Source organism: Hyperoodon ampullatus (genome assembly GCF_949752795.1).
Source record: "Hyperoodon ampullatus genome assembly, chromosome: 13".
Lineage (NCBI taxonomy): Eukaryota > Metazoa > Chordata > Mammalia > Artiodactyla > Ziphiidae > Hyperoodon > Hyperoodon ampullatus.
In genome coordinates, this window is record NC_136926.1 from 22065859 (window position 1) to 22085069 (window position 19211).

Here is a 19211-nt window from a genome sequence, read left to right on the forward strand (position 1 = left end):
CCCCAGGATGTAGCGAGCTTCTCAGTACCCAGCCTTGTTGAAATAATGACAAGGTTGGTCTTTTACAGATCATTTTTTCAATAAGCAGAGAGCCAGAGTGGAGGTACTCTCTCATCCAATGAGTGTCACTGACATGAAACTTTCACATGAAATACAATTTGGGTGTATGTAGAATAAGGCACTTAAAACTGTGAGGTACACCTGCCAAACGGTAGTGCTAGACTCAGAGTAAGGGGACTTGGGTTGCAGTTCCCATTATGCAAAGTAACTTCCCATGTAACGTGGGCAGGATCCTTTACCTCCCCAGGCCTTAACTTCTCTGTCAGTAAAAGCAAAGGATGGGCTCCACTAGAGCTTTTCATCTTCCACTGACGTGCCACTAAAAGCAGGGGTGAAGGAGTTGAGTGTGAGGGTCGGGGTTGGCCCAGGGCTGCAGGGGGTAAGCTCATGTCCCTGACATTCGATGGCTTGTCTTACAACTTCCTATAATTTTGCATTTTATTCTATAATATGCTTAGGCTTAACAAAATAACCTCCTGCCCACCTACTCAGGCTGAAATTTCCTCTTGACTGAGAACCTCTGATGCACCACTGATTAGTCCTAAGATACCTTCCAGATGGAACATTCCAAGGTCCTATTAATTACGGGCTACTGAGAGCTTCCTTCTCAAACTCCAAATCATTGGACACCTTGTGCTAAATGAAAACCCTGGGTGTTTCTAAAACACCAACTCTTCAGAATTTCCCCACCATTTTATAAAAACAGCAGGATGAAGCATGGTTCTAATTAAAGAGTAAGCTAAATTTAATACACACATGCCTATACCAAACTGGGGCTCCAAGAACAAAGCACACACACGTGACTTCAATAATTACCCAAGTTTGTTTCTCACATTCTTTCTAGTGACTTTGGCAGGCTGCTCAAGCCAATTAAAGTACTACTGGTAATTTACAAAGTAACACTGGTCTATAGCACTTAGTTTAAAAACTATAAGTGATGGGACAACAAGAACCAGTTCACCGAGCTATCTTCCATGGATCTAAAATGTACATTCAGTCTCAATTTGATTTTTCTTTTCCATCCAATTTACAATTATTAAAAAAAAAAAAGTGCAGGGAAGAATATGTAAACCAATTAAAAAAATGTAACAAGTGAACAAACAGCCTGCTGCCTTTATTTCTTGGCCTAATTCTCCACAGTATCAATACTCTAGTGTGAGGTACAGAAGGTGACTTACAGAAACATAATCTCAAAGATCCCCAGGAGAAAGATGAGAACATAGAAGCTATATATTTTTCATCAGCTATCATTATTAATATGTGTGTGATATTTAAGGTCTCATCCAATTCTAAAAATGACTTATGCAATTCACCTCTTAATCTGTGCTATGGTCTTAAACTAGTGACTAAATTAAGAAAATAGCTTTAAAAGTCTCTTTTGGGACTTCCCTGGTGGTGCAGTGGTTGAGATTCAGCCTGCCAAAGCAGGAGATGCCAGTTCGATCCCTGGTCCAGGAGGATCCCACATGCCGCAGAGCAACTGAGCCCATGCGCCACAACTACTAGGCCTGCGCTCTAGGGCCCACGAGCCACAACTACTGAGCCCATGTGCCACAACTACTGAAGCCCGCGCGCCTACAGCCCATGCTCTGCAACAAGAAAAGCCATCGCACTGAGAAGCCCACGCACCGCAACAAAGAGTAGCCCCCGCTCGCCACAACTGGAGAAAGCCCGCACACAGCAACGAAGACCCGACACAGCCATAAATAAATAAACAAACAAATAAATAAAAGTCTCTTTAATGATGACACAGAAAATAGTAAACTTGACTACATGTGGTAAATAAAAGGTAAAATAATCCTTTTGGCATAATCTTTCTGGGGTGGGGTCTGACACTACGTAATTAAAAAGTTTTAAAGCTGCTCGTATCCTATATATACCATATACCCTTTAACCTGATAATTCCACTTTCAGAAATGTATCCCAATTCATCAGGTAAGAAAATAACACTGTAGATTACAGCGAAACCTTGGACTTACTAAACTCAACACCCACTGAAAGAGAGTTGGTGAAATACCTCATAGTTCTTCCAGTCAATCGGCTACTATGAATACAGCCATTAAAAACCATCTTTTCAAAGAATGTGAAGAAAAAAAATCATAATACGAATATAAATAGGTATCTATGTATAATATAAATATCTACAGCAAAATAAACTATGTGAATTAAGAAATATAACAAATAGCGGTAATGCTGAGACTACAACTGACTTTTATTTTCAAAACTTCATAAATATGTATTATTTTATAATCAGAAAAAAAAAATTAACACGCTTGAAAAACAGACTCTAAGAAAGTTTTTGCCTTCAGCTGAGTATTTTAGGACAAAGATTTACTTTGCCCTAAATTATCTGGGTACTATTTTAAATCATTCATCTTTGACTATAAACAATCTAAATATTTTCCTGCTTCTTTTCTTTTTGATGTTTCATAAATCAAAGCTAAACAGAATCAAGCTAAAAGCTGAATTAAGATCTTTAATACGTAACTTTAGTTCAGCCCACATTTAATTTTTCCTCATCTTAAACTTCTAAAGCAAAAACAAGGTATACATGTAAAGTATTATCAGCTTCAGAGACAGTTATCAGAAGTAGTCTTGTGAAAAAATGTGTAACCTTTAAAAAAATGTGAAAAATCTCAATGGGACAAGTATTTGCGACCCCACATTCAGAGCAGTGTTTTAGAATCCAGAGGGCCCAAAGGACTTTCAGCTTGTCTGCCCAGGCTTCAGGGGGCTCGCTGCTGGCGCAAAGCAAAGTTTCCTCTTTGGCCTTAAACAATACAAATGTTTTCTGATTCTTTCCTCCTTCATCATTTGAAAAAATAACCCCAAAGCAAATAAAGGCAAAATCTGAATTCAGATCATTCACACCTAATTCCAATCCAGCCCAAACCTAACACTTCCTAACCTAATGTAGCAGTAAATAAAATTATTCTGCTAATGAAAATACAAGTTTTATACAGATTATAGCATGAAAAATTTTAAAAACAATTGAAAATAAAAGGTAAAGAACGGTTGGTCACCAAAAGATAAGAATCAGAAGTTCTATAAAAAATAAAGTCATGGGCTAACATAAGAACCCAAAATGATCACCCATCTCTACACGATTTAAATTTCATCTGTAATACTAGCTCGCTGTGAAATGTTTCCAAAATTGTATTTAAATAGTTTGTGTATTCACTGAATTCCTTACGTTTCACTTTTCTAACTATAAATGAAACCCCTAAGCTCAAATCATGTTTTTAATTTAACGACACATATTAGGTTACTCTGAGGTATGTGGATGAGGCCTAAGGGAGAGTAATGTATACTGAAGCCACACAACGTAACTAAACAAAACGCAGGGTGTTTAATTGGAATGGTGAGCAATCAGCCCATGCTCTCCACAAGAACTACTTCCTCATATCTGTGACAAACAAATACATACAAATGCAAAAGAGGGGGGAAAAAAACCACCCAAAGGCATTCTTCAAACTCATTTCCTAAAAATGTAGTCCTCTCACAGCTTCATCCTACATGTCAACTGCACATACACTTTTTCCTATTTAAAATGTGTTGGGATAAAGACAGAATAGGTATAAGCTACATCTAACCAGCGTTAATATTTTGCAAGGACACAGCAGTTTTTATAAGGCTCCCTTCATATTTCAATTTTTCAATTTTAGGCAATCTGAACGCTCAATTTCAGCTGCTGATTTCATAATGTTAAGTTTCCAACCCAGATTTCACTAAGAAAGTTAAAAATAAATGCACTGCTGGGGCTGTTACCAGTGCACCCATCAGTAAATATCAACACAAGATTACAGAATGTATGTGGAGTGTGCGTACCGAAATTTCAAGCAAAGCCTGATGCTACAATTCACAGCCATTCCCTCAATTTGGTTTAGATTTTGGAAGCCATTTGGACAGACCAACACTGGACATTATATTCTCTGTAAGTACATGGCAAGTCCAACACTGATTTTTATTTGGTTTAAGATAGTTAACTTGAATTCAGCGAATACTTACTAAGTATCTGTAAATATCTACTATGAGCAAACCCCGTGCTCAGCACTGCACATATCAAGTGAGCCGGACACAGAGCCTACGGCTGAGAGTTCGGAGAGTGACGGGGGGGATGAGGAGGTGGGGGAAGGAAGGGAGCATGAACCCGTGAACCGCCACCTGACGCAGGACACACCAAGCTCCATGAGCAGGTCATCAGCAAAGGACTCGGAAGGGTTCAGGGCAGGAGATTCCTAACTGGTTGGGCAAATGCTAACTGTTAAATGGAAGAAGTAAATGTGAGATAAAGTTCAAAAGATTAAACTAATCGTAGGTTAAACTAATTTCACAAAAATAGACAGTAAAGCTTACTTACTGCCTGTGAGAGAATGATCAGTCACATTTTCCATGCCTCCAAATTTAGTATTTTTGTAGCTCACACTCATTTTACTAATCAGAACTTTACTAAGCATGTGCTTCATGCCTGTGTCCAATTACTTCCAGGAGTGACACCAGGTACAACTGAAATCACAAATTCACACTTCAAGTGAAACTCATGAAGAAAACTTTATGGCCCTGACAGTGTCAGGAGGACACTCCACAAGAGGCCCATCCTGTCAAATCACTCCTTGAACCTGAGTGAGACATACCATCCGTCCACGCCTAGTCCTTGGGCTCTGCCTGAGAACAGAGGCATTCGGTACCCGAGATAAAGCTAGAACTAAACATGTACCGCTCCTGGGGCACTTAGCTTCTGGAAGACACAGAACGGCTTTTTTGGTGTCCTCTTAGGAGTTGCATAATTGATACATACTAAGGGCAAAATGCCTATTTTTTATACTGAATTAAAAACCTAGTTGCCAAACCAAGTACTCAAAAAAAATGAGCCATGTTCTAAGGTCTGCTTTAGTATACATAAGCCACAGTGTGGTCAACTAGAAACTAATTATTAAGCCTCTTTATACCACCCACTATGGGTTTCAAATGTGAGATTACAGGGAGGGAGCACGTTTAAAATGCCTTCACATCCCTCCTGGACTCAGAGCCAGGTCTAGATGAAGACACAGGAGAGCGCCCTCAGCCTTCCTCCTTGGGCGGCTCAGTAAGAGACAGTGCTCATTAGCCTCTAGAGGACGAGGATGGATGATCTGGGCTGCTTTCCTGCCGGTCTCTACCTCGAAGAGATTTCCACAGAGGGGTTTCAAATTCTCCCTCATCCCCTACTTCCCTTCTTCCCATCCCCAGCCAACAGAACCTTGTGGTATCTCTACTTTAGGCCACAGACAACCAAAACTGCCTTCTTTTCACAGGTGTGGGGGGAGAAGAGAAAGGAGTCTTGGCAGCACAGCAGGAAACAAATCAGCATCCCCATAACCCAGAGATGGCTGCCCTCCACCGGCTTGGAGAATCCAGAACAGCCTCTGCGGTAAGTCCAAAGGAATCTAAAGCGTGGCTGCGCAGGTGAACTGTACAACAAACTGCTCTGCAAGACCAAGCTCCAACTGCCAGAGCTTTTACATAGAATCGAATTAACTGACATAGAAGACTAACTGCACATGTCTTTATGATTAGAAAGAGAATATTTATATAAAGATATATAAAAAGATAATATAAAAGCCACCACAATTTCTGCATCAACTTCTTTACTCGACCTGATCCCCTAATACCCCAATGTTCAGACACCACTGAGTCTTCTGAAACATGTCAAGCACTGTAAGGGCTCTGCAGATGCTTCGGCAAAGCCTCTTACAAAGACCTTTACAGGCCTAATTATTAACTATCATATATGTGTAGACACAGAGGCTGAAGTCTTCATGAGGCATCTGGATTAAATGAAGAAAAAAATGAGACCTTGCCATAATCTTCAAAAGTGTTGTTTCAGTTGGTTAAAATGACAGCTCCTCACCTCATCAGAGAAGGCAAACTGGAGAGCTAAAGGAATCCACATGCAAATGGGTAAACCATTGGTATTGGTAGTCATACCAACATCACAACCCCCGAAACATAAAATGAACCAAAACATGGACACATGCACACACACACACACATGCATGTGTGGTGCTACACAGAAGACATTTACGTCCATGAGAAATGCACAATTTTGCCTTGAAGCCAAAATCTTTATAGGTCATAAATCACTCTCCTATTACTATGCAGAGTCATTTAATCTTAAGTGTTGAACCCTAAATAACAAAATATAATTCACATGCTCAGATTTAAAAAATTCTTTTTTTAGAGGGAAAATGAATACGTATACAACTAAGGTCTGCACCTCTGGGTTTGTAGTTTTAAAAAAAATTTTAAAGTATGTATCATACCATAAACTAAAAAAAAGTCTGTACTCCTAATACATACAGGTAATATGAAAATCTATTCCCTGGCAATCCCGTGATCCCCTGCTAGCAAAGGCTCTCTAAACTGTGTGGCCTCTGCTTTATGGCTGACCCGAGTCAAGCACTCATTAAGCATTCATAACCACGAGGGGTAAGGACAGGTGAACCAGGACACGTTCGACAGTCCCCAGACACAAGAACCAAGGGAACCCTGGACACTAGACAAAGAAAAGGAATAACTGTGTCATAAATAGCGTAGCATATTCACTGACCTCATTAACCCCAGGAGATGATAGAGGATTTTTATTTCCAAAGACAAAAGCATGACAACAATGATAAAAGCTACCATTTATTGTGCACTTCCTCTCTGCTGGGATTATAACATTCATTATTTAGTCCTCACACAAACCTGAGGCAGTTACTAATATCATTCCCATTTTAGAGGTGTGGAAACCGAGGTTCAGAGTTAGGGTTAAGTTATTTAAGTCACAACTTGTGATAGATTCACGATGGGTTTTTAATGGATCTCCCTTAGTGCCACTGTCACCTAACAGATTCCCTGACCACTGGAAACGTATGACAGGTATTAAGAGAAGTATCAAATTCTGGAAAATACCATGAATAAGAGAGCCACACAACTGCCATGATGCAGGAGGGCAAAACGGTGCAGATTGGTGAGCCGGGGTCTCTGGATTAAGAGCCAGAATCTGCTATGTCTCCATCCTTTACACATCTCTGTGACTAGCACTGAATCAGGTGCTACAGAAATGGCAGACGTTTCTCCTGTAACTATTATTCATGTTTCTCTGGCCAAGTTTCTAATCTATAAAGTGAAGCAGCTGTATTTACCCCACAGGAAGGTTGTGAAGATTAAATACAACCTTGTCTAATGCCTGGCACCAAAAAAAAGCTTCTTTTCCCTCATCCAGTCTGGTGCAGACAAGCATTAAATACTGCAATGATTCAGAAGGAAAATATCACTGTGGGATAAGTAAGGGAAAGTTTCAAAGCGATCACGGGGTGTGCACTTAGCTGTGACTACCCTTTGGAATGTGTGCTGGTAAGGTGAGTCTCCGCTGAGGGGCATGGAGGGCCTCTGGAGCGGCAGAGGAACCACCAGGCAGCACTTAGACTGGAGCATTCTTCTATACGATCCTGGGTGAGTGGGTCCAGAACCGGGTTTCTTCTTCCTTTTTGCCTTAAGTACCATGTATTTCTTCCCTATTCTCATACTTCAGAAGTACAGAAACCTTCAACTATTATCCTTCCCTGGTGCTCCCTTTGGTGCCAGGCAAATAGGGCCTGCTGAACAGCTGCAGGAGATGCTGATAAGAGCAAGTCAGTGCACAGGTTCCTGTTTTTCTATATGTTGTATCATCAGCTAGTCAATCCTTCTTACTCTTTAGTTTCTATCTCAGCAGTAAGCGATGCTTTTAAGGCCAGTGTTAAATCTCAGAGGAAGACTTCTCCTCTGACGTACTCTTGACTACCTGAGTTATTTCTGAGATCACAGTAACTCACTGAAATTCAGTTAAACAGTAACCCAACTTATGAGAGTAGCTGCACCTACTATCTTTTGGCTTAAGTCAACAACCGACAGGCAAATAGGTAGAATGGTATTACTACCAGCCAGCACTCTCCCTGAGAAGTAAGCTATTGTTTAACCCCCTCACCACACACACACACACATATGCACACACATGTGCACACACACAAAATGAGGCAATAATTTGCTATACTGCAACCTGAAAAAATGCAAAATTTCACAATTTCTAAAAACAAAACCTATTCTAGAATTTTAAGTAACCATTAATGGATAATAAAAGACAAAGCAATGTTAGTTAAAAAGGTAAAAATCATAAATAAAAAAGCAGTAAAACTCATATTCCAAGTTCCTAAAGGTTGGAAATCAGGTAAAAGTCATAGTGTCAAACTACCCTTGCTGCCTGTTATAAAACTGGTTAGGAGGTCCTACAGGAAAGATGTGCACCCAGACACAACAGCCCACCACATAATATAGCATCACCTTTTCAAGTTTATACCTGAAAAATTGACAATTTGAAGAAAATTCAATATTTAATCCACCTCCAAGTCTCAATTTCATGGCCCTCTATTCCCTGAAAAGTATCATCAGCTAAAGAGCTGGTACTTATTGGGGCCAGAAGGCCTTTGAGAAGATATGGCAACCTTAGAAGCAGACACCTGTCTGCTCTAGCATAGCACTCTCTTTTAAGGCCAGTGTTAAATCTCAGAGAAAGGCTTCTCCTCTGACTCAGGGTGAGTTCTAAAGTTCACAGTGAGAAATCTTGAAAGGGGTGGGGAATTTTTTTTTTTTAATCCATGAGAGTAAATTTAGAACATGCATACTGAACTTGTTCCTTAATTTTTTTTTTAAGTGACATATATCACTTTCTGGGTATTAAAAGTCTCTAGTCATGGCCATTAAACTGAGAGAATCTTGAACCAAACTCTATCCAGAGAACAAATGTGAAAATAATTATGAATCATTTCTTATAGAAGAAAGTCAGACTTATTCTTCATTTTAATTGATGTGCAAGACTGTCCAAAATAGTCTAACACCCATGGAGAACCACTCACTGGGTTCTTCTTGTGGGGCTGTTACAGTAATCCCCTATCTGCAAGCAACAACTTGAACCTAGACATCATTTATCGATGACCTGTGACTGGCTTCAGCTTAAACAGATTGGTTACCAAGTAAAACCCTGTTGGCGGAAAATCTGCTCTGGGCATGTTTAGGTTTTTATGCTCCTCTTCTCCTGTCAAATTAGCTGTAATAACTTGCCATCAACACATTAAGCCTTCTCTAAGGGGCTGTCACTTAGTTTAGCGGATGTCTTTAAAATCCATTATATTTCTATAGCAATTTAAATTATTACCTTAACATTGCTTTTCTTACTTCCATGAATAAAGTAAGGATGTGCTTTTTATTAGAAAACAACTACTTGCCATCAAAATTGTTCTCTGGTGCCCTGCTTTCCGAAATATAACTATTAAAAGGCCAGGAACACGAGACCGGGGAAGGGGAACTTGTTCAGTTTTTACTAAGACTAAATTTAAACTATCAACCTTCACTTAACATGGATTTTTGTACTGCTTCAAGTCTCAAAAGAGAACATTACAATCCCCAAAGACTAAATCACTTGTCTCTTTTAAGAGTTATCAGAATAGCATTATGCTGAAAGTGACAGCCTGGCTCTGTTCTGTTTGTTAATGCAGCACAGACTTGCTGGCCAACTGCAACTGGCTGTGAGTCCTTATCGCAAATAAAACTATTTTTGTGCCATTTCTGTTTTTCACTTAAACGTCACCAGCTCTTCCAGACTCAGGACCTGTCAAGTGTTCTGTTGCCAAGACTCTGCCTGTCAGAAAGGTCAGCATCCAGTACCTTCCAGTTGGGTCCCAAAGGGCCTCTCTTGGTTTTGACTGACTGGAATAACGCTGGGTCTTCATCAGCTTTGTAGTCCTGCAAAGCAAAACAAAGTCAGAAGCAGAGAAGAAAACCAGAGAAAATTCTTTAACCTTGCCAGAACAGCCCTTTGCAGCTACTAAACACATGACAGAAACTGACGGGGCTTACTGTGCTTTGCATAAACGCAGGAAAATGTTTCTATATGATATTAAGTTCTCAGTTTGGTTCTCTTTGCTTTAAGCTTTTACCTTGTGGCAAAACAACTACATAATAAAAAGTAATAAAAGTCCTGACTAACAGTCCACCATGACTGGTTGCTGGATAGCTATCTCTAAGAAATCTTCCAAAACTTTTCAACTGTTTCAGTATTTTGATATACATATAACCACACTCAAGAAATACAGCCGACCCATACCAGTTTTCACAACACCCATAGATGAAGACACTGGACTCTAACGCCTGCTGGAGAGCAACCACCATGACTGGGAACACCGATCAGAACCACAGATGCTGTGGCATCCCCTTGAGCCCTGCCACGGCTGGGTCTGTGGTGGATGCCTCAGTTAGGAGGCCAGCCACTCCAAAGCCTTGTTCGTGGAGAGCCATGGGTACACAGGCAAACCTTACGGACTACACTCATGTCAGCCCTGCAGTGCCAAGTGAGGTGAGTGAGGGCTTTACGACTCCATATGGGACTCAGTTATATCATGCCATAGGGAACAGCCCTAAAATCTAGGTTTTATAGGAGGTTTTGGTATGTAAATTCTGTTTCCCTTAATATCCTCTTTCTGATAGAATGGAAAACACGAAAGGAGTAAACCTTTTTAATCCCATCTGCTTTACAAAAGTTCTTTTGTCATTACACACATACATACACACAATCTACAGACAGAAATAAAAAACTACTTTTGAAGAGCTAACATCCAGATTTAAAAAAAGAAATGAGTTGTAACAGTAACAGTGAACAGAGGTCAGTTGAAAATACTACAAAAGGAGAGCCTCTTTCTTCTTGAGCAGAATTTTTAAACCAGGGGTCCTTCACAGCACTTATGTAGGGACCGCATACTTTGAGAAAAATGCCCAGACAAGTCAGTATGAAAAAAAAAATCATTGTTTTAGAGATAGGGGCAGTGCAAGCACTGAACACATGCCAAAGCATAATACAAACTTTCAAAATCAAAGAAAACATGCTGAGAAGCAGCCAATCAAGACTCAACAGTTATTCAGTAAATGCATATGACATGTTAATAATTCCTAAAGAGAAAGTTATAAATAAATTACGTGAGGAAGGAGAAAAGTGAGGTTCGGTAGACAACAAAACTTTAAAGAAAGATAACTGGCAAATGTGTGACCTTGAACTCCTACCGCTGTCTTCTAAGAAGCTACAAAAAGGCCCCCCAGAGGGTCAAGACTATTACACAGGCAAACTTGGCTGGCCATGCTGGGCCTTACTGCTAAAATACGCAACAAGGCGCAGCTACAGGCACAAGGTCAGTCAGCACTGTCCAGGAATGACAAACTGGGATGAGCCAACTGCAAGGAGTCAGACAACTGGAGTTAGCTGGTGTGTCTGGGCACATGAGCAGAAAGTTCAATTACTGTCAGCTAACACGAATTCTTAAATTCCAATTTAGAACCGCACCCTAAAAATTAACAACTTCACTGCTGACTGAGAAAAGAATCAACTGTACAGGTGGTCTCAAGACCTGGATTCAGTGAGAAATCAGCTGTCCTACTAACAAATACTTGTAACCCCATAACACATTTTCTTCTAGGTTAGAGGCTTGGAAACCCAGAGATAAACTCAGTTTCCTCCAAAACTGAAAATATTTAACATTATATCAAATAATCACTTTTGACATCATCTCCCTCGATTCAAGGTCTATTTATTGAACAGCCATCACAGAAAAGGTGCATTACATATGCAACATGCAGTGCACAGGATGCTAAGCTAAGAGGTAGTCTAAGGGATCTAAGGACACAAGGAGAGCCAACACCTGGTTCTGGCTCCTAGAAAATCAGTCTAGCTGGGAGCAAAGCAAGAGAGACAAAGAAAAGGTAATCGAAACCCCAGGAACTACATGTTGACTGCCAACAGAGAATGGAGAGGAGAGTTATAGAAAGAATTGAAAGCAACCGACACCAGCCAAGGAAATGTATTTTTAAAATGAGTTTTAACATCATGTTTAAAAGTAGAAAAATCTTACTGCTAAAGAACACTGTGTTAAAATTTTTGATGATAAAATTTTAATTATCTGTATAATGCCCAGAGGTCTGACCAGTGTTTAACATTTAACAGTTCATCCCATTTGAAGGAAAAATACTTCCTTTTTTCTTTTTTACTAACTGGGGTGTGACCTTACTGTGGGCATGATGCTCAAGTTTTTGTTTTTTACAAAACCGAAGATATTATGGAGCCTGGCATGAGTTGAATAGTAAACACCACATTTCCTGAATCTAAGAGGCTGCCAGTTACAGGATGCTCCATTATTTTATGTACCATTAAGAAGGAAAACACTAAGCCAATAAAACATGCCACAACTGGAAGACAAATCTGACAAAACAGAGACTGCAGAACTATCTCTGAGGATGCTAAACTCACCAGCTCCAAGAGAAAGAAAAAACAAAATCCACAAAACAAAGTGTACTCAAGTATCAGTAGGGCTGACAGTATACAATAAGGGTAGTACATAAACCAAGGCAGAACTAATTTAAGAAAAGCGAGCTTGGTCTAAAAATTGTATCAGCATAAATTATTTTCATGTAGAGGTAAACGAATTAAGGGGTGACTCACCCCAGGAGGTGGGTCTAAGCATGATTACAGCACCAGTGAATGTGAAAATGTAAGCAGTTGGATTAGATGGACTTTTGGACAACACTCCTTTCTCCTTCCTAACCCTACCCAGCTCCATACCAGGGCGACACCTTAAGGGATTTTCAATACCTATCTGACATAGATTAATTAACTGAAGAACATGGAATAACACTTTAAAAGTTCTCCACTCTGGACCTAATATACTGATCCTGAAAGTTTATTTCCGAGACTTCATTATTAGTGCTGTTTGCTGGATAACTTTTCTGAACTATGGATTCACAAAATTATAGAGGTGAACTGCACCTTGAAGACCACCCAAGTCGCTTCAATTCACAAATGAGGAAACCACAGTCCACCAAGAAGGTGGCATGGCTCACCTACCTGAGGACTTGAACACAAGCCTTCTTACCCTCTGTCCTGGGCTCATTCTAGTCCAGCACACAGGAGGACAGCAGAAAAGTGTCCACAAAAGCCAGATAAGCAAAACACATTTCAAAAACACCAAGAAGCAGCAGCACCAGAGATACCAAAGTGGATTTTCCTATAAGGCATGAGTGTGTGCATATAAAATATCACACATACACATATATACATATATCTCCAAAGCTAAGTCTTCCCTCTCTGCTTTTTTCTCTTGAATACAAAGCAGCAAACATTAAGGATATACTGAAAATGCAACAAAACCCAATTATTAACAATAGCACCTTAACCTTGACAGATGAGGATAATGCATCTTGTCAAAACCTAGGAATTTTTTTGTGCTTTTTAATGTTAGTTTGAATACGTAAATGTTTAATCAGTTGAATTAAGTAGCAAGATATTAAAAAGCAGGGAGCAGGTGTGGTTTTAACAACCTCAGTTTTGTATCTCTATAACAAACATTTAATTTTTTGAACAGTATCTTTTTTGCTACAATTTTATTGTTGGGTAGCTAGTTTGGTCTTTCTGTATATGGAAACCGGCCGATTTATATCCGTATCACAATGAACAAATATATTCCTTCATGTATGACAGTTTCAGCATACAGAATGCAACCTCCGCTACCAATTATAGCTGCAAATGAGCAATAGTGTGGAATGAGACAGCCTGCTGGCTTTGTTAGTATTCTGTCTCCTTTGGGATCCCGTGGGGAAAGGGGAGGCTCTGATGAAGAGAAGCCCTTGGCTCATGGTTTATTGTGCTTGCCACCAGCTGCAGACTTCTCATCTCATTAGTTCTTTTAGAATACTGTGGGTGAAGACAGCTGTAGCCTACTTGAGTCTTCAGCTCCTGGGTATTCTGAAGGCTGAATTTGCTATGCACTTTCTGTAATCCTTGGGAAAAAAAAGAAAGCAAATTCACTAGGCCAAGGAAATGTTTTTTTTTTTTTTTTTTTTTTTTCTTTGCCGTACGCAGGCTTCTCACTGCCGTGGCCTCTTCCGGCCGCGCAGGCTCAGCGGCCATGGCTCACGGGCCCAGGCGCTCTGCGGCATGTGGGATCTTCCCGGACCAGGGCACAAACCCGTGTCCCTTGCATCAGCAGGCGGACTCTCAACCACTGTGCCACCAGGGAAGCCCAGGAAATGTATTTTTAAAATGAGTTTTAAAATCATGTTTAAAAGTAGAAAAATCTTATTGCTAAGGTGCACTGTGTTTAAAAATTTTTATGATCAAATTTTAATTGTCTGTATAATGCCCAGAGGCCTGGCCAGGATAAGGAAGAGTTTAGTAAAACCATCATTATCAAGTTAGGTGTAATGTCCCCAGACACTGCTTGCTCCACCAATGCTAGCGCCTGAACAACAGAAAAACACAATGGTATCAGCATAAGGTAGATTCAGATAAGTGTTAATACAGCTCTATTTAATTGAAAACTCTTATTTAAGTAAAAAAAGGCAAGTCAAGACACCCTTTGGAGAACAAATAAAATAAAATATGGTAAATAAATGGATTACTGAGACTCCATGCTAGAGCCACAGAATACATTAATTAAATTCTTATAAATAACTGTTTTCTGTCACTGGAATACAAAAGTTGTGCTACCTCTTGGGTGTACATCTGTTACTCACTACAGTTCTCAATAGAAACTCTCAACAGAAACCAGATTCATTTTGAAGACAAAGAATATTAGTTTTATGAATCTTTTAGCATAGTGGCTGTCCCCCAAAATGCAAGTAAAAAATCTGTGCTGAGCCAACCCAATGTCCTCAAGCCAGACTGAACTCATGATTATAAATGGGGGAGTGAGGAGGTGATGGGGGTAGGCTGGTAAGAGCTTCTTAACAGCTTGTGGAAAAATCGAGATGAGCTCCAGATACCAGAAACTGCTTAAAAAACCATGCCTGGGGCTTCCCTGGTGGCGTGGTGGTTGGGAGTCCGCCTGCCGATGCAGGGGAAACGGGTTCGTGCCCCGGTCTGGGAAGATCCCACATGCCGCGGAGCGGCTGGGCCCGTGAGCCATGGCCGCTGGGCCTGTGCGTCCGGAGCCTGTGCTCCGCAGTGGGAGAGGCCACAGCAGTGAGAGGCCCACATACCACACACACACACACACAAAAAAAAAAGCCTGGATTACCACAGGTGAGGTTACAGTAAACTAAGGAAAGGAAGAGTGCCCAATCCACATGCATTAGCAACTCCTTGACACCTGCTCTCCCCAAAGAGAAACAATCCTACAGGGTAAACAAAAACTTGAGAGAGATATTAGGATCCTGCAGCCTGCTGTAAAATGCCTTCCTTTAGCACAAGATGATTAATTAGGTGTCTATTCAAATAGCTCAAAGATAATCATTAAGTTTAAAATGCACAGGTATTGCTGCTCAACTTAGCAAAGCTCATTTCTTCTAATCACATCCTAAAAGTAAAGACCAGGATGGGGGAAAGGGATGAATTAAACATGTAGATAAACAAGCAACATCATTTATTAGCACTGCCCTGTATTTTCCAGTACTGTGGCACTTAGAAAAAAGGAGTTCCCAGATCCTATCACCATTGACCCAGTGCATAGCTAACTGGAGCTGAGAAAACTCAAGCCAGACTCTAAAAGGGAAGCCCATTAAAAAAAAAAAAAAAAAAAAAAAAGTTTGCATTAAATTTTGCAAGTAACAGAGGTGTAAAGAGAAAACATTTACTAACTTGTTTAAGAAACTCATTTCAACAGTTATTTTCAAATAAGCAGTTTTCTTTCCTATTTTTAATCACATCTCCCCAGTGACTCCTCACCCTTTCAGGTTCCCATAGAGTACCATTAATGTAGTATAAGTAAATCTCATTAATTCAGGTCCTACCACCTTGGAATTCATAATAATTCGGACAGGGGCTAGACTGAAGTTTATCTTTGCATGATCTATGAAAAAAAGATTTGCTACACAAATTAATAGAGTAACAAGATCTCAGGAGGGCTGTTTAAACAGTTCAGAAGTGTTTTAGAGCAATTCAGAAGCATTCATTTGCATATAATTATTATGCTAATTACAAATCATTCTTATCTATTCATTAAAGCAGATTCCCAAAGGACCACTAATTGTCAATAACTTGTTGGCCTAGTTTCTGTTACTGAATGTACCTCAGAGGAACAAAACTGCATTAAAAAATATTCTCTAATTCAACACTCTCATTAATCCTTACTGGCTTTCCACCAGTGAATCCTTAAAGCTGAATTTTTAAACAACTGCCCTGAGAACTGAGAAATGCAGTCAAACCTACACACCCAAACAGAACACTTTCTTGTAATCTTTTCAATCTCATAGAGACGCTGCACAGAGACCTGGGGTGGGTGAGCTTGGCAGACAGGGGAGGGGGACAGACGCTGTCAGCAGAGGTCTGTGCTGAAAGGTGGCCACAGCCTAGAGCACTGCTGGGCTAGAGCACAGCTAGAGTAATCGCCTCCTCCATTCCTTCTCATCTTGTCCGAATCACAGCCAGAGCCTGCCAACACTGTCATGTTTATGAAGGCAGACCCCCAAAGCCTTTGGAAGGTTGCAAATTGATAGAGAAAGAGAAAAAAACTCAGAATTTCAGTTACAAAAAGAAGTTACAACAAAAAGCCAGATGTGACAGACTCCATCTCCTACAACCTGGCAGGGAAACTAAATAGTTGGGCTCCAGAGGCTGGGCTCCTGGAGGGCCCAGGGCTGGAGGGTACTCCCCAGCCCTCCTCTCAGGGGTCAGTAGGCTACTGGTTTGGATAAGCCTGTGTTTCATACACAAATATACAATATATTTGTTACTGTTACATTATATTTATTATTATATGTTTATATAGTATAGCATTTTAAAATGAAGACATTTTAAACTCTTAAAACCAATGAAATAAGTTTCAACATACCAACAAGTCAGTTTTATTAAAGATGATTGTTAAATATATATTTTAAAATTAAACCGCGTATGCCTAAAACATAAACAATATGTTTAGGAAAATTCTGCTGAACATAAATGCATTTATTTCCTTAAATGACAGCAGATCACAGAACATATTACATCAAATTCCTTATAAAATGGGAACGTCCTTTTGAAAATTCACAGGGTGAGCCCTCTCCAGTAAAATGTCCATTTTGGTTCATGATTTGGGCTTCAGGCACAGCTGCATCTAAATCCCAGGACCCCATTAATTCCATTAGCACCAATTTAACAAACACTAAATGGGAAATAATTGCAGAAAAAATTTTAACTTTTTTTTTTTTTTTTTTTACAGCAAGAGCAAAATCTGATAAGCAGCATCATTCTTGCTACCATTTTAGGAAAACTTACTTATGTTCCAGGCACACACTTTCTCCTAGTTAACCCTCACAACCTTGGAACAAAGTTACTAACACTGTCACTGGGGGTGAGGAAGTGAAGTTCCTTGCCCAAGTTCACGGTGGCTGAGCAGAGCCGGGACTCAGATGCTGCTCTGTGGACACCCAGGCACCACTAAACTTTACTGCAAAAATGCGATGTGATTTACACTTCATCACTTGATAAGACTCAAGTACCCTAAGGGATGTTTACTCCCACTCAGTCTAGAGAACCTCTCCTTGAGGGCTTTACACAGCTGAAAAGGGCTTTTATAAGGAATAGACTTTAAAAACTTGATTTGGAGCTGTTTACGCTAATTTCTTTAAAAATATCTGCCGTTAGCTGCTCAAAAAAAAAACCATTTTCTAACTCTTACCAGACAATTTCTCCCCCCTAGGAACTACTTCACACCTGACCACCTCCACCACCCTCCCTGCTTTTTTTACTTTGAAATCATGGAAGAGATTAGAAGTAAACACCAATAACAGGTTCTAGTGGAAAAAGTATTTTCTGCAACATAAGCTCGTACACACAGAGTTTTCAAGAGAAATTTTTAAATTCTTGCTAAGATTTAAGCAAGCATGAAATAAGCAATGTGCTCTTTTCCCACAAGAGGGCACTGCCATCCAACTATGCCTTCAAATACACAGGACATTCTCTAAATCCACCGCTGGATGCAAATCTAAGTGTTCCAGAGTACCATGTAAGGCAGCAGAATAAAGTGGGAAACATTTTCACATTTCTTTTTAATAAGAACCATGCTTACATTTATTTATATCTTCTTTGAGAATGGAGAAAAGAAAAAACCCTCTGTAACTCACTACGAAAAGGATCTTGACAATGATTTGCTTCACAGCACAGCGAAGGGAGATGAGATAAGCCTTTGACGAGTGAAGTTTCTTAAGAAAAAGCAAAAGCAAAACCACCACTACCTCAGAACTTGTACTTGAGTTGTTCTGTTTTTTCTCCAGAGGTCAAGGAGGCTACTACTACAAGTCAGAAGCTGGATCCCAGCTCTCACCTCTTTATGAGGCACACACTTTAATAAAGGGCTTTTGGAGCTCTTGCACGTATACCGGGGATAAGTTACACCCTTTCAAGATAGAAATGAGTGTCTAGGTTCATTCTAGTGGCAGAAGGGAGAGGTACTCTACTGGGTTGAGTGTCTGCTCATGCCAAGGAGACCTGAAGCATCTGGCAACCACAGGCTCCTCGCACTTGCTGGAGCCCGGCCACAGACTTCCAATAAACAAAGGCTCTCTTCACGGCTGAAGAATGGGGCAGCCACAGCTCTGGGAGGCAGAAAGCCCTTCTTAGGAAGTGAGAGGCAACAGCTGGAACAAAAGTAACATCTAAGATGCAGGCGCTTTGTGAAAGCTGTGAGCAAGAATGAACTGGAGTGACGGTCAGCGCCGACCATTTAGGGTTATCAGCTATCAATGGTTAATTCCGAAGTCTATTAGACTGACCCCAGAAGTGTCACTTTTGTGGCTCAAAAGCTGACAAATATTAACAATTTCATATGGTCTGATCAAATATTTAACTTTTTCCAGCCGAATTTCATCATGTTTCTGATTTTAAAGAGAAAAAATTTTAATCTTATAAAGATTATTTAGAAAGCATATTTTATGATTCTTACATTTCTTTAAAATTATGAAGTTTTTTTTTAAAGGCAGTGCAATAAAGCATATGTTGCCAAGACTATCTACTCAAATGTGTAACATCTGGGTACTGTCTCACAGAATGTCTGATCAAAAGAAAAGATATGCCCGAATCCTTCCTAGAGCACAAGAAACAAGCACTGCTTAAAAGTGTGACCAAAACTTACATGCCTAAA

The 19211-nt window shown here is 40.0% G+C and overlaps 1 protein-coding gene across 3 annotated transcripts in view; it reads right to left on the reverse strand.

Moving 5' to 3' along the window:
- The window catches only part of PITPNB (phosphatidylinositol transfer protein beta), a gene marked incomplete at both ends in the record, with an annotated part of 59401 nt that overhangs the window by 9751 nt on the left and 30439 nt on the right, over positions 1-19211 (reverse strand). For all 3 annotated transcript variants that reach the window (XM_079718081.1, XM_079718080.1, XM_079718082.1), the window contains one exon: positions 9784-9861. In XM_079718081.1, the coding sequence (XP_079574207.1) occupies positions 9784-9861 (78 nt within the window). The remainder of the gene's footprint in view (positions 1-9783; positions 9862-19211) is intronic.